This window comes from Protopterus annectens, chromosome 6.part1 (genome assembly GCF_019279795.1).
Source record: "Protopterus annectens isolate FY-2018-M chromosome 6.part1, PAN1.0, whole genome shotgun sequence".
NCBI lineage: Eukaryota > Metazoa > Chordata > Ceratodontiformes > Protopteridae > Protopterus > Protopterus annectens.
Genome location: NC_056738.1, coordinates 499265180 through 499281217, shown reverse-complemented (window position 1 = coordinate 499281217; position 16038 = coordinate 499265180). Strand labels below are relative to the sequence as shown.

Genomic DNA, 16038 nt, shown 5'->3' with positions numbered 1-16038 from the left:
TTCCAACGCGAAGTGTAGCGAGTTCTTCGCTCTGATTCCCTCACCAGGGGATGCCCCCAAAGACGCTCTAGTCCATGTTTGGCCCCCCAGGTTACTGTATGCTTACCCACCGTTACCACTCATTCCTAAGTTTCTTCAGAAAGCCTGTCAACTGGGATGCATAGTGATCCTCATTGCCCCATTCTGGCCTCAAGTTTGGTTCCTCTTCCTTTGGTCTCACCTTCTAGTGCCTCCGTGGATTCTGGATCCCTGTCCGGATCTAATCTCTCATCCTTCGGGTGCTTACCCTCCCAATCTGGACAGTCTAAAGCTGACAGCTTGGCTGCTCCAGTTCCCTTGATTGCCAGGACTCCCGGTCTTTCATCTCCTGTAAAATCTATACTAGTGGCTTGTCTTAAAGATTCCACTAGGTAGGTCTATCACAGTAAATGGAGATGTTTCTCTATCTGGGCCTCTCAGAGAAACCTGGATCCTTTTACAGCCCCTGTTCCAGTGGTGTTGGAATTCTTAATTAGTATTTTTCAGCAAGGAGCTAGCTCCTCCATGGTGAAAGTACAGCTGGCAGCCATTTCTAATTTTCATGCAGGTGAGAATAAGATTGCACTCGCCTCTTCTAGGCGATGTAAAGCCTTTTTAAAAGACACCTTTCTTTTGCCCTCCCATCAAAGATTCGGTTCCTCCTTGGGATCTCACTTTGGTTCTTCAGTCATTAGTATCTCCTCCTTTTGAACCTGCTGCATCAGTGGATCTAAAGTTTTTGTCTTGGAAGACAGCCTTCCTAGTGGCTATTACATTGGCTAGGAGGGTCTCTGAGCTGCAGACTTTGTCTGCCGTGCCTCCTCATTTGGTCTTCCATAAGGACAGGTTCTCTCTCCATACAAATCCTTCATTTTTACCCAAAGTGGCATCTCAATCAAACATAAGCCAAACAATTAATCTTCCTGTTTTCTTTCCAAATTTTCAGAACAAAGGAGAATATAAACTTCATTTGTTAGATGTTCATACACAACTTCGTTTCTACCTTCATAGAACACAACCCTTCCGTAAGTCCGATCAATTATTTGTCTCATTTTCCAAACCTCGTTTGGGCAAGGCCATTTCCAAGGTTTCTTTAGCCAGATGAATTACTCTTTGCATTCTACACATTTACGAAGCCAAGGGGTTATCTCCTCCTGGTCTGATTAAAGCTCACTCTACCAGGTCCATGGCAACTTCCGCTGCTTTTTGGTCTAAGGTTCCTTTGGCTAACATTTGTACAGCAGCAACTTGGGCAAATTCTCATACTTTCATCTCCCATTACAAGTTAGATCTGATTTCCAGAGGGAGAGCATCCTTTGGCTCTAAGGTGCTCGGGAATAGCCTTCCATGAGGGCCTCCCAGGATTTGTTGAGTAGCTGGGGACTCTGTCCCACAGGTTGCAGATAAAATGAAGTTAACTACTTCAGTAAAGAATTTATGTACTCACCATAATGTTCTATATGAGTAGTTATACTTCATTTTTTTGCAACCTTCCCACCCTCCGTCCCCTTGACCTTTTCATGTGAATAAACATGTTAGGTTATTTAGTTGAGTTGCTAATGTGTATAGTTGCAGCAAACTCGATCTGAGGGAAGATAGGAAATGGTGGTGTATTATGGGTAGGGGGAGGAGCTCGGAGCTTTGAGCAGATGCTAGAAAAAAAGTTGCTGGCTTGGATCCGATATGGATCCGTATACACACAGGTTGCAGAAAAATGAAGTATAACTACTCAGATGGAATGTTATGGTGAGTACATAACTTCTTTTTTCCAAATGGAAAAGGTTTTCCATCTGGTGTCTTAAAAAGGATTTACAAGCCACTGTTAGTGGATGTTCCAGTGGTCCTGTCCTACCTATGTGAATTACTGAAGAGTGGGCTGTCATACTCCTCAGTAAAAGCTCATCATTCTGTTATCCCTGCATATCTGCCTATGTCTCCCCATTTAGCTTCCAGGTTGGAAAGTAAACTCTTCTTAAAAGGCATTCTTCACATCAGACCACCATGGAAACCAGTCCTTCCTCCTTGGGATTTCAACTTTGTATTAGAGAAACTTGCCCCGGCCCCTTCTAGGACAGTAAGTTCTGCTTCCCTGCTACACTGCACTTGTATTCATGGCCATTACTTCTGATAGAAGGGTGTCTGAGTTACAAGCTCTCATGTCCTCTTCCCCTTCACAGTTTTCCACAAAAATAGGGCTTATCTATGCACTAACCCCTCCTTTTGGTGGTTAATGAGTTATCTCTCAATCAGTCCATCAATCTTCCAAACTTTTTCCCTTCTCCTCAGTCCTCTAGCGAGAGGATCTTCCACACTTTAGATGTGCACAGGCAACTCAGATATTTGCATAAAACTAAACCAATTCAAAAATCTGACCATGTGTTTGTTTCCTATCACCTAAGGGCCCTGGGCTAGCCTGTTTCCAAGCAGACTATTTCCACTATGATTTCCAAAACTATTTCCTTCTGTTATGTGGCTGGAAAGAATGTACCCTCACCTATTAGGGCTCATTCCACTAGAGCAGTACCTTCCTCTGGTGCCTTCTTTAAAGGCCTGGACACTTCCTCTATCCTGGAAGCAGCTACTTGATCTTCTGTTCATACTTTCACAAAACATTATAAACTTGATGGCATTTCCAGGCCCAAATCTGGTTTTGCCACGGCTATTCTGCATGGGTTTGTGAAGAATGTTTCTGCTTCTGTACTCAATTCTTCTACATGAGCTTTGGTACTCTCCCTCATGTTATGAATACTTCAGCATATGAATAGAAGGATGTAGAATAGTTGTGTAATATCGTGCTATAACCATAGATGTCCCTTCTCTTCTATTTGCTGCAGTATTACTTCCCACTGCCTTCCCTCTGATGTTTGCCTGTCATCTGGTGGCAGGTTTTCCTCACCTTGGATCAGGCTGGTGCTTTTGGTGGCATTCAGTTCTGAGGTGTGGTATGTGCCGATGTCCATTTTATACCTGATGTCACTTTGACCAATGTACATTTTGGATTCTGTGTGACATCGCATGTACCTCGCAGTAGTGATAGACTTTTGTATACTGGCTGGATGTACGAGTCTGCCAGAGGCGGACTCCCTCATGTTATGAATAGTGCAGTATATAGAAGCGAAGGACATCTATGGTTATGGTAAGATATTACACAACTATTCTATCCTCTCACTTTGCTGTCTACATATCTCATGTGAATAACTGCTTATATAAACTATCCATATATGTCATCTTCTGTCTGCGTACTAGAATTTCAGTTTGACTTTATACATAAACTGTAAAATAATGCTTAATGTCTTTAGATGTGTATGACTTTAGCATGTTGTAAATACTGTGTAGTTTACTTTACATGGTGATTAGCTGTTAGTGTATATAACTCTGTATTATGTTGTCTAGTTTTACTGTTAGCTCATGATAGTTGCCTGTGAAAAAGTATGTAATGTGGATATGTTCTCCCTGGGCCTCCACTGAAAGGGGGCTTTGCCCAGTAACTAGATAGATGTATAACCAAATAAATTAGGGTGATTAGGAAAGTTCAAATTTTCCTTATAGTATAATTTTGTTCAGTAACATATTATCTTTTTACAGTATCTACTTGTGTGCCAGACCACAAATGAAGAAGTGAAAGGGCATATTCATGTCAGTAGTTCATATTTCATAGATGGTTGCTGGTCTTACTGTCATTTTTGCTTAAAGCGTCCATCTTATCTTATTACTTCCATTGTGCACCACAACATGTGGCACCTCCTGTGTTGTCCTGCACTTTCCTGCCAATTATATATGGCCAAGTTTTAAATAAAAAAAAAAATGTAAAATACTGTTTTTCCATATGATGACATTACTGAAAGCTCAGTGAAGTTTGCCTTCAGTGATGTCAACATCGGGATAGCCTGGGGATTTCCATAGATTTTAAAGAACAGCACCTGTGCTTGGCCCCGTTCATTAGAGAGTATGGTTGCAACCCCACAATATTCCTGTGGTGAAATCACTGAATTTAAGAGTAGCCATAACAAAAAGTTTTCAGAAGCATTTTATTAAGAAAGCTCCCCACATAATGTTGGTATGATTGGGTGAAAAATATACTGCAACGCGTAAGTTACAAAGTACTGCAATGTGTATGCAAAGTGTTGATAGAACACTTACTTTTGCACCACCCAAATAAAAAAAATATGGTGCTTCCTGAGGGTCTACACAAATGTTACGATTTACTGCTACGGTAACTTTCCCCAAAGAAGACTACAGTCAGTTACCTTAAATGTAAATTTGCAAGTACAGATCACAGTAACACCACTCATTTTGTTATATGAATGGAAATAATATAGCTTATTACAGATGATTAACAAGGAAGGAAGCCTCTCTACCACAGTTTTCTTGCCTCTGTATTTAAGGGATAAATAATTTTGCGATACTACTGTTATGGCATTTATCACACAAGACTCTGACACAGATCCTGTAAAGTTTATTATGGTTGTTATATTAAACATTGCTGTATTTATCATGTAGTTAAGTTCTGAAAAATGAGTTAAAATGTTGCGAGAATGTGTCCCGCATAGTATTGGGACTTGTGTAATACAAATAAATTCTTTTTATTATTACTTTCATTATCTTTTTCTATAAGATGCAGATGGGGCATGCATTTCTTTTTTACGTTCATAAAACACTATTATTTCTATGTATCATTTAAAGTTCATTCCAATTAAATGCAAAGTCTGCATCATTTTGCTAGTTCAAAGGTTCATAGCCAAGTACTAGGCTAGCTTCCCTTGTGGGTCATTTTAAGCCTAGTTAATTTTCTTTGGTGAGAATTGAACCTTTTACTTGTGTGAGGTAAATACTTTAACCATCATGTTAACCAGTTTTGAAGAGCGTCTCACTGTAAGATTTTTATTTCTAACATTAATCATTAATTATTATAACAGTAGCATGATTTAGGGCATGGTTTTCGGAAATGTACAATCTTTCTAAGGGTTCATTTCACTGGCTGCATAGTTTCATTGAAAAAAAGCAAAGCTTCTTTATCTTTCCTTCTATACCTACTAAAATTAATTTCTGTTTGTGGAGTATTGGTCAGTTTATTTCTCATCTGCTTTGTACTTAAGTTTTAAGGGTCTATTTCAAGTGCTTAGGTACTGCTGCTCACAGACTACAGTATCTCAGTCAGGAATTCAAGTGACTTGCAGTTGTTGTGGACTGCTGCTCATTCTTGAACTGGACTGTGTGTTGAAACAAGGCACAGTAGCTGTGCAGAAAGAGAGTAGAACTTCCACAAATGCATGTCCTGAGTTCAAATAAGGCAACTTAGTCACCCATGATGAGGGAGTTGGAAGGTGTGGGAGTTGAGCTGTTAGGTTTAGGAGCTGACTGGGATATTTAGAGTTAGGAAGCAGGGTGTGGGATTAGGTTTAGACAATGATTGGATAATTTAGGTTTATGGAGCCTAAGGGGAATTTTGTGTTACAGTATTATCAGATAACTTAGGTTTAAGGTTAGGGAGGTGATTGAGAAGTTTTAAGGTTATGGAAGCAAGATGGCATTTTTAGTGTTAGGGATTTCAGATAAATTTCCTCGTGTCATAAATCTAAATTATGTTTAGGTATTGGGAGAGGTGTTTACAGACTGATCAGGTAATTTAAACTTGGGAAGCAAGAGGGAGTTTAGTGGAAGGTAGGGCACTTGCTGTTTAGAACTGGCAATGAGCAAATCAAATGCAAGCTAATGGCATGTGAGCACTTGAAGTAGATACAAGTTTTAAGTGTTCAGTACTGCAGTTGTAAAGTGGGCTTATTTGATCTTTATTTTGGTATAACTAAATTCTTAAATAAGGGTAGTATGCTTGTAGAGACTCCCTTTGAACAGAGTAGATATTTTATGTATTTATTTTACATTTGTTTACCGGGAGTGTCTGAATGAGCCCGAAAAAGGGCCCATTTAGAGCAGAGGCCTGGGAGAAAAGCACCAAGTTACACAGTAAATAATGTTATATAGAATTTAAAAAAGAATAACCGGTTACACAGGAAACAGTGATACAATTAAGTTTAAAATAAATGGAAAAAACAATAGTAATTCAAATAGTGCAGTAGGCATGGTTAGTCATGCACATTACACATTATAATTGTTAGTACTTGAATGCAACACATCAGAAACAAAACACACATTAATGTACTTCCACTTATGGGAATGGGATAGCATTCTCACCAAGTTAAAAGCAATTAGAATAAAATATACAGTAATAAGTTGGAGATAGGTTTCAAATGAAAGTCAGGGAATGCAAAATATAGGATGAGTAGTGCTAAGAATTTACCTTATGTTTTACTGAGTTGTGCATATGAAGGGTTATTTGCCTAACACAGCCCTCCAAGGCCATGGGAAGTTTTGGCTGAAAGAACATGAGAGAATTTGACAGTATGGGATATATAATGCCACATTCTTAGCTCTAGACTTGCAATGGTGCATCACCTGGAGCAAACTACTACTTCTTCATTATCTGTCCAGAAGAAGATACCAGTGAGGTGGGTATAACCCACATGCTATTTACTGTTAAATGACCTCTCTCTTAAGAGCTGCCATTATAAGAAGTATGCTTACAATGTACGTCATGGCTGTCACCTGCCACCTGTAGTGTGTAATTAACAATTAGCAAGTACTGCAGTGGTTAATATTGTCATCTCTCTGTTGGCAGGCAAATATACTTCCCTGTTTTTATGCCATACCCAAGACAATACACTCACTCATTTGTTGTCTTACAAATTTTCTGTGGGTGGTATACCCTGATAGCAACTAAAGTAATAATGCTGTGGCTGGGGAGAGAGCACAGTCAATATGTTTTGATTCTTCCCATCCACAGACAAATTGTTTCTAACTTTATATTAAACCATTTTAAAACTTAGTTGAATAATAATTTGAAATGGTTTTCTAGTTATAAAGCTTACAGTTTGTATAAGGGAATACTCTAGAAATAAATTCAGTGAATTACCATGTCTCTGCTGAAATGGGCGGGATTGTACAGTATGTTTCAAGTCATGTGAACAGTAATGCAGAGAACTTATAGAAGCTGTTACAGAAAATGAGATTGCAACGTGTTTGTTTTGTTGTGGATCACGCAAGAAGTATGTCAGTTTAAACAAAAGGAATTCCAGCCAACAGTTATGTGTAAAATGCTGCATCAAAGGTGTAGAGGGCATGAAGCCATGTGGTAACAGGACCAGTGCTGTGAAGTTTATTTCCCATTATGGAACCACTACCTCACACAACCTCATCAACAGTCCTTTTGTACTGACTGCCAGTGAACCTGTGGTTTGAGGTTAACTTTTCCAACCTACAAAAAACTGTTGATTTTTTTAAATTGATATGGTTAACAGTTTTGTTGTTAATAACAGATTCTTATAAATAGCTGTTACTTGATAAGTGACTTACAATTTCCAGTTTACTGGTTCTAGAAATAATCTCTAGTTTTGGCAGAGGAGCAACCTTTTCTTAGCATTTACTCTCTCAAGTGATAGCGGTGCAAGGTTTGTGATTTGTAATGCGAGCCACAACTTTTAGACGAACATACATATGAAGCGTTATGAGGTGATTCCAACCCAGTTTTATTACAAGCTAAATAGCTAACATTTCCAAGTTTTAATTTATATCCTGTGGTTATATTACATAACTCCTTTTTCTAAGTTATAAAGTCCTTCTCAGTAAAGCCTGTTTTTTACAATGCAAACAGCTATGTCATGTACTTTCTATACAGTCCGTTATAGATCCTGATGGGTCTGTTAGAACAAGTCCTGTCATTCAAGTTAAAAATAAATTGCACAGTATCATCAAAGAAGTGGCTGTACAGTGTTGTTCAAGTAATTAAATACCCTTTTCTCAGTCTAGAGTTTACACCTGTAAGGATATGATTGAAAATGCAACCTGTTTTCTTCTTCTTCTTTATTGTTCTGACTTCCCACTATAACCTTCCCTTCTGTTGGATCTGCCCATATCAGATGTAGCCCCACCTTCCAACCTTTTCAACTTCCACCTGAAAATGTAATTTTAGTCCTCATCAGCTGGGTCCTTACTTTCCATTAGAAACATGTTATCACATTTCTACTACATGTGGTACTGTCTTTGACTTCTCAATGTTCATCATATTAATCACTGTTGCAGCAGTTGTAACTGTATGGGTTGTATCCTGCCAAGGATGAAACAGCTGGACAGCTTCCAAAGCTCAGGGCACCTTCCATTCCATAAAAAGATAGGTTAGGGCACCAAGCCCTTAAGAGCTTTCCTGTCACTGAAGAAAGCGCTGCTCTGTGGGCTTTTGAAGCGCAATAGTCATCTTGTGCTGTTCCATTGCTGGGCAGATAAGTTCCTTTTGGAGAAAAACCTTCCACATTTTAAAATAATTGTTTTACTGTACTTCTTTAGGAAGTTATTTTTAAGCTACGAGTGTGTATTTTAATGGACTGTCACAAGACTTAACTGTACTTTTAAAATGGGAGTGCATTTTTTTCCTGTCAGTTTTAAAAGTTGTTTAAAGTAACCATTTTTTTCTGTGGAGAATTTATATTTATTTTACTTGTTGGGGTTAGCCAAGTGTTTTAAAGCACTTTTTAGTATGTTTTTGTGTGAAAAAAGTGACTTAAAAACTTGAAATTTTACCAGTGCTTGCCTTCCCTGGGAAAGAGGCACCATTTTTGGCTTGACCATGGAACAGATGGTCATTTCCATGGTCAGTCCTTCCAGCCACAAAAAGAAAGTTAACAGCTTTTGCCACAGCAGCAGGCTAGTAATTTGTTTAGCCACAGGTGGGTGACTACTGTGGTCATAGCTTCTTCCTCAGACCACTCATCTTTTACTCCAGATCCCTCTGGTATAGTCCCTACAGCAACCATGGACTGAGGATTAGCTACATCCTCTGCAGCTGTTGAGGTCCCGTCACTGAACAAGGAAGAGCCATTTTTGTCAGTTTGAGGAACAGGGAAAGCTTCCCTCTTTAGTCCGAATGTTGTGCCCATCCCTGGGGAAGCAGCTGCTGCCACTGTTAACACTGCCGGTCCTGTGTTTCCCATCAAAAAGAAACAGAAAACTAAATATGTATCTTCTCCTCAAATTTCATTAGACAGGAATAGTTTACTGGGTCTTTGTCAACATTTAATGCAGGCTACTTATCCTTCTTATTAGGTGGTTTCTAGTAAAAGAAGGAATACATTCACGATTAAGGGACTGATGCAGGATTTTCTTCTACGTTTTCTGATTTAGACTCCGAGGAGGGCTCAGTTTCTGATTCTCCCTTTGTGAGTTTCTCTTAACCTGAGACTATTTCCAGAATGTATCAGTGTTTTCAGTGGAAGAACATTGTTCCCTCAGAAAATACTATGAGCTGTTACAGAAGGAATTTCCAGAACCTTCACCCATTCCCCCAGTTATGTCCGCTCTGGAGGATGTGTGTCACTACCTGCAAATTTTCTGATAGCCTGCTGCCCTTAAAAAGTCAGATAGGATGTATAATGTTCCTCTGTCGTAAGTTTTTATACAACCTTTCCCAACCTGACTGAGTAGTTAATATAGTTTTAGTTAATTCGTCTGCTGCTAAACATTTGGTTAGGTCAAATCCTACTCTTTCTGACAAGAATGGGAAGATTATTGATAAATATTGGGAAAAGGTGTAGGCTTCTGCAACTTTAATTTTCAGAATTCTGAATTGTTAGGCTAACGTGTTAGTTTATTCTAATTGTGAAAGTATGAGGAATGTTTTTGGAGTTTCTTGTTGTGAGGAAAGTCTGCTTTTAATTTAGTATCTTCTGTTGTACAAGTCACTACTCCGTGTTTACAGTATGTGTATGATTCAGTTGATACTTCCTCCAGGGCTATGTCACTGGTTCTGTTTGAAAAAGTTTGTTCATAGGTGTCTACTAGGCTAACAACCACAAGGACCTTTTTAAGCCTAGCCATACATCCCAAATTTCTGACAAGTTCTTATACCCTTGATAAATGAAGCAGGGGCTTGGGAGATAAAACATTTACAAGCTAGGACCTGGAAAATCAACCATTTACAGGTTGCCTGTGTCCATTAGAGACATAGGTACCAAACCAGAGATGAATTTCCTGTTCCCCATCCAAATGTCCAGGTTGCACTTGGATTGGGTTAAGAAGGAACTCTGCTTCACATGGATGAGGAGCCTGTTCCAAAGATGGGGTAATCTATGTGATATATATCTGTCTCTTCAGCAGGTCCTGTTTGTATTACAGGCAAGATTTAAGTCTTTAGAATGGGTAATTCTGGTGCTGTTGTTTTACAGATATGCAGGAGGTCCATCAGATTGGGGTCTGACTATGCCCTGTATGTCAGGCATAGATCTCCCCTCAAAAGCATGTAGGAGACAGAATACAGGGATAGAGCCCTGAGGTGGTCTGCATAGGACATTTTACTTAAGCCCTGTATTCTTTTACCAAGGAACCTCTGTGGATGTTCCAGTTGTTGGATATGCCTGGATAGGTACATACCAAATGGGGGATTGTACTCGATAGGTCTGATGAATGCCGAATACAGTGGAACAATGACTTCCTTAGCCTTAGATGCCATACCTTTGTTTATAAGTTGCACAGCATAGAATGATTTCCTCACTGCTACAGACACTTGATGATCAAAGGCTAGATGACTGTGTGTGTTCCTAAGTCCCTGACTACTGGGTTAGCTGTAAGGGGTGTTGTTGTCAACATGATAGTTACCAGGGGTGGATGACTTCCCAAAGGATACTGTTATGCATTTCATGGCATTTAGTTTTAGTCCTTGGCTCTGACATCAAGTATTTCTGTGTCAGCCCCTCCTGGAGAACATTTCTGTCAGTGTAGGATTCAGTGACCGCTGCTAATTTGCAGTCCTCTGCAAATTTAGTCAGCCAGAGACCACTGACACTGGCCTTGACTTCAGAGAAGTAAATGCCAAAAAGGAGTGGTGCAAGGACTGATCCCTAAGGGGACTACACTTGTGACTGGCCTCTTTGTAGAGGTGGACTCTCCAGTTCTAACTTTTTTGGGTCCTGTCTGTGAGCCAGTTGACTATCCACCGGGTGACAGAGTTTGCACCTAACCTCTTGAGTTTGACTGCATTCTCAGAACCTCCCAGATGATGTGAAAATGAGGTTTTAAATTCTCCTTTGGATGTTTAGTTTTTGTCTGCTCTGACGGTGATCAAAAAGTGTGATGAAAGTGGTAAGTTGATTCAGGGAATCTCTTAAGAATTTTTTCATGCCTCGTCTTCCATATTATTTAGGGGGTTCTCTAACTCCTTGTCCAGTTTTGGCAAAAAAAATAAAATAAAAGGTCTCAACAAAATGCTGACATTTAAGAACAAATAACAGGGGCATTCCAAAAGGAATTCAGGACCCGCCCCCCACAAACCCAAAGACAGTCTAACAAGTCAGAATGACTTTTTAAGGGACATTGCCCACCCCTTCCACCCTAGCAGCCCCATTTTCCTTCCAGTAAGTCTAAATCTCCTCTTTTCTCTTTGGCAACATATACTCTTAGACAGATGGGTTCTGATTGTCATTCATCTAGATTACATATGGCAGTTGGAAGAAATCCTTCCTTTCCAAGGGGTATTTTCTCGTCCACCAGACCAGACTCCTTTATTTCTGCTGTCCTTCAACACGTACTGTCTCAGCGAGTGATAGAACCATTTCCTCCTTCCCATGTCAGGAAAGGTTTTCATTCAAGGATATTTTTAGTGCCAGAGAAACAGGATAGTTGAATACCAGTTCTGGATCTTTTTTTCTTAAACCTGTTTATAATATTTCCCATGTTCAAAATTATGTCCATTCACAACTTGTTCTTCCTCATTTAAGTTTCCTGGCAACACTGTGTTTAAAAGATGCTTATCACATCCCTATTCATCCAGACTGCAGGTGTTTTTTCAAGTTTCTGTGTGTTTGGATCACCTTTTCAGTTCTCTGCCTTACCTTTTGGACTGTCCAGTGCACCAACAGTGTTCACAAAGTGTCGATCTCCAGTTATAGCTCATTGCAGGCTACAGGGTATCCACATTTTTCCATATTTAGATAAGTTGCTTATCTTTGCAGAGTATTTTTCAAAGTGTCAGGAATCTCTCTCTCTAGTGAAATATCTCTTGTACAGCTGGAATTTCATGAGAACTTTCAAAAGTCTTTTTTTGACTTTTTCATGCAAGATTGTGTTCCTGGGGTATCCGCTAGACACCTCAATTCAGAGATTGTTCCCCAGGAAAAAAGTAGATCTATGTTTCGAGTTATTCTTAATTTTTTCCACCCAGACTTCGGTCACTGCGAGGGAATACCTCAGGATTTTGGATCTCATGGCATCTGTGATTCTCATGGTTACCCCTTCCTGGCAAGACTCCACATGAGAAAGATAAATGGTTTCTGAAGTCTTAGATCCCAACACCAATTTCTTTGTCTTTTCAAATCCCAGTGCTGGTGCTTGTCATAAGAGAAATCACTTGGTGGAGACAAATTTATCTAAATCAAGGTCTCTCCTTCTCTGTCCCTGCCCCAAAGCAGTCAGTCACCACAGACACTTCGTATTTTTTTTGAGGAGCAGTGTCAAGGGGGATAAATGTGCAAGGTGTGCAGGACATCAAGAACAGATGCAGGCACATAATTGTAAAATAAATGTTTGCTCTGATCGTGGCACTGAACACTCTGGTCCCCAGGACTTCTTCACATTGTTACAGACAATGACACAGGCATGTGGTACTTCAGCAGGCAACTGGAAACCATGTTTTACCCCCTTTGCAGACTACCCATGCTAGCTTGGGGTGTAGCTTCATAGCACAATCTCACTCTCCAGATATCTTACATTCTGTCTTAGCAAAATTGTCTAGCAGACAAGCTGAGCAGGACAAAAGCAGACATCCATGAAGGGAACCAAGATCAAGGGATTTTCCAAGATTTGATCCGTCTGTGGGGAGTTCCTCAAGTATACACCTATTTACCAGCTCTTTGACCAATCAGATGGAAAGAGTTTACTTACAACTCCATGAAAGAAGGCCTGGAAGACAGATGCCTTTTCTCCTCCTCTGGTTTTACAATATTTGTACAAGTTAAAATCCTATTGCTTTTCTTAATCCTCTGTCAAGGTACATTTATCGACCATTTCAGCATGTTGACCGTGGATCCTCCTCTTTCAATGCTTTCTTATGTCAAAATGTTTTTGAAAGGTGTTTTGCATAAGAGGCTTCCAAGAAAACTGCTGGCCCCTCGTTGGTATCTTAATTTTGTGTTAGAGAAGCTAACATTTAATCAATTTGAATCAATTAACCTGGCTGACTTGAGGTTCTTAACATGGAAAGCAGTTTTGCTGATTGCGCTGACCTCTGCAAGAAGGGTGTGTGAGTTGTAAGCTCTTGTGGTGAGTCAACCCTATCTCTTTTACAAAAAGACAGAGTTTCTTTGAGAATTAATCCTCCTTTTATGGCTAAAGTGATATCCCAATTTGGTTTAAGCCAAACTGTCCCTCTCCCCATTTTCTTTCCTGAACTTAAAAATGAAGGAAAATGGATACTGCATACCTTCGATGTCCACAGACAGGTCAGGTATTATATTTACAGAAGTAAGTCTTTCAGATCTTCTGAGCAATTTTTAATTTCTTGTGAAGGTAAGAAGGGACAGCCTGTGTGAAAACAGACTAGTTCATTGGTTCTCTCAGACTATTAACTTTTGTTATACTCAAAATAACAAAACAATTCCAGACAGGGAAAAGGCCCACTCTTTTAGGGTTTTGGCTTCATGGATTCTAAAATATTCTAGAAGCAGCAACTTCATCCTCTATATATTTACAAGGTATTACAAGCTTGATTCCTGCATTGGGTCAAGATCAGGCTTTGCTATGACCATTTTCTAAGGGCTCCTGGACCCTTCTCCACCTCACAAATGTAATAAGCCACAGTAATCTACCCATTTAGCTAAGGCTACTGTGGTAGTGATCATTATGACGAACATGTACTGTTATGGTAAGTTTACTTACACAATTGTACTTTTGCATCTTTAGACATTCTGTCACTGTTGGATTACAGTGTACAGGTTAGATGATTGTCTCTACCACCAGTGTAGACATTGCTAGTTGAGAGCCACTGTTTTTTTTTCCTCAGGAAAAGCTAATTACCCTTTGGATTTTCAGTCCTCCTTTGCTTGTTGAGTTCTAAGTGCCACGAAAGCAGTGTTGGGAGCCTTTTTATTACTGCATCAGTAGCCCAACAAAATGCCGTTTTTTATTTATTCTTTTCCTGTCTTCAGAATGTGATAATGTATTGCTGTCTAAAAAAAGATAACTTTGAGTAGTTAAAATGCCTTTTATCAAATTTGTGCATATTGTGCATGTTACCTCTTAGGCACAAGGACGGATATTTGGAAAACTGAAGGAAGAAAATTTCTTTAATCCTAAAGAGGAAGTTAAGTTGGAGGCACATATCAAGGTTCCTTCATCAGCTGCAGGAAGGGTTATTGGCAAAGGTGGAAAAACGGTAGGTGATCCATGTTCTTAACTGTTATTGAAATATTCTTAGAATTTTTGTGGTTATTTTATACAAAACAGATCTTGTGGTGTAAAGTTTTACACAGCTTTCCATCGTATCACCTTGACCTGGATTGAATTTGAGAGCTGCGGACTTTCTCTTGGGTAGTAGATGCTGTAGATATTGGCTTGGGATTTATGAAGTATAACTTCCTTTGCTGTGTTATTTCTGGGATATACATTATACACATACAGTAGAGGGTGTGCCTGTTACAGCCTGGTAGAGCCTTTCTAAAACATTTGCCAGATGCTAAACCAATCAACACTCCAAACAAATCAACAGTAAATTTACTAAAAATAATAAAAACTCCAACAGGTAGTCATAAACGGTCTTAAATCTCTCATTTAACTCTTTAGCAATTTCACCTCACTACAGTGTCTAGGGACTTCAGCAGAGATTGAAAGATAATACTGTTTGTGACTACCTGGTGGAGTATTTGCTAAATGCCAGTGGGACACTTCTACAACTCTCTTTCCTCACTTCCTTGAGGAAGAGAGCTGTTTTTTGGATGCTCATTAGATCATCCAAAGAGCCTAGTTGTTTGTAAACTTAGTGGAAGTACAGTTTACTGAAGGGCACTGCACTTGCACAGTATTTAGGTGGCATCCTCCAAAGTTTTAGTGTTATTGAGAAGAAACAATATATAATGTGGTGCAGATATATATACAAAATATTATTTTTTTTTATTACACAGCACATCTGGACTGTATGCATTTTTGTCATACCATAATTGCACACAGTGTATCAGAATAATCCTTTGATGTTTTTAATGTTTCACTGTTGCAGTCAGTCACATTTGGGTTATCCCTGCCAAGGTAGCCCTCAGTCAGCCCAAATGCCAGAGGCAGCCGACGCCATTATATCAGTCTTTCTTGCCAAGGAGCCCAAAGCAGAAGCAGTTTGCACAAGTGCTGGTCGGCCGCTACCTGAGTTTTTTGTTTCCAAATTGAAGCTGAAGTCTTCTAAAGCTAAGTACCCCCGTTGGGGATCCTTTTTTCTTGCTCTAACTGATGTCAGAAAAAGTTAAAAATTGTCTCACTTGTGGAAAGCAAATACCACACTAAGATTTTCATTCCTACTGCATCACTTGTTTAGGCCGAGACCACGACGTCCCCCACTGTCGCTTTTGTGCTTTGTTCAACACCAGAACTATACGTCATCGGGCCTTTACTGTAGCTAGATATTTTTGCTCTCAGTTCTAGACTACCGATATGCCTTCGGTAAGCCATCCAACTACCGATCTGAAAAAAACCTAAGGATAAAAACAGAGACAAGACCACACAGGTCCAAAACTGCCGATAAAGCTTCAGTTAAGCTAGTTGTGGTACTTTCGCAGCCTCTGATGCTCGCTTCTGTGGATTCGCAGGCCGCTACCGAGACCCTTTCGGAGTCCGGTATGCCGCGAGACTGTTCTTCAACTAAGGATTCTGTGGATGTTTCTACCTTGGATGGGTCCGGAGCTGCCCAACAGGCACCGGCTTCTGAGGAAGTACTTCGCA

General features: G+C 39.7%; 1 protein-coding gene across 5 annotated transcripts in view; it reads left to right on the top strand.

Moving 5' to 3' along the window:
- IGF2BP2 (insulin like growth factor 2 mRNA binding protein 2) overlaps positions 1-16038 on the top strand; it is a 1003123-nt gene that overhangs the window by 913436 nt on the left and 73649 nt on the right. For all 5 annotated transcript variants that reach the window (XM_044075951.1, XM_044075950.1, XM_044075953.1 and 2 more), the window contains one exon: positions 14357-14488. In XM_044075951.1, the coding sequence (XP_043931886.1) occupies positions 14357-14488 (132 nt within the window). The remainder of the gene's footprint in view (positions 1-14356; positions 14489-16038) is intronic.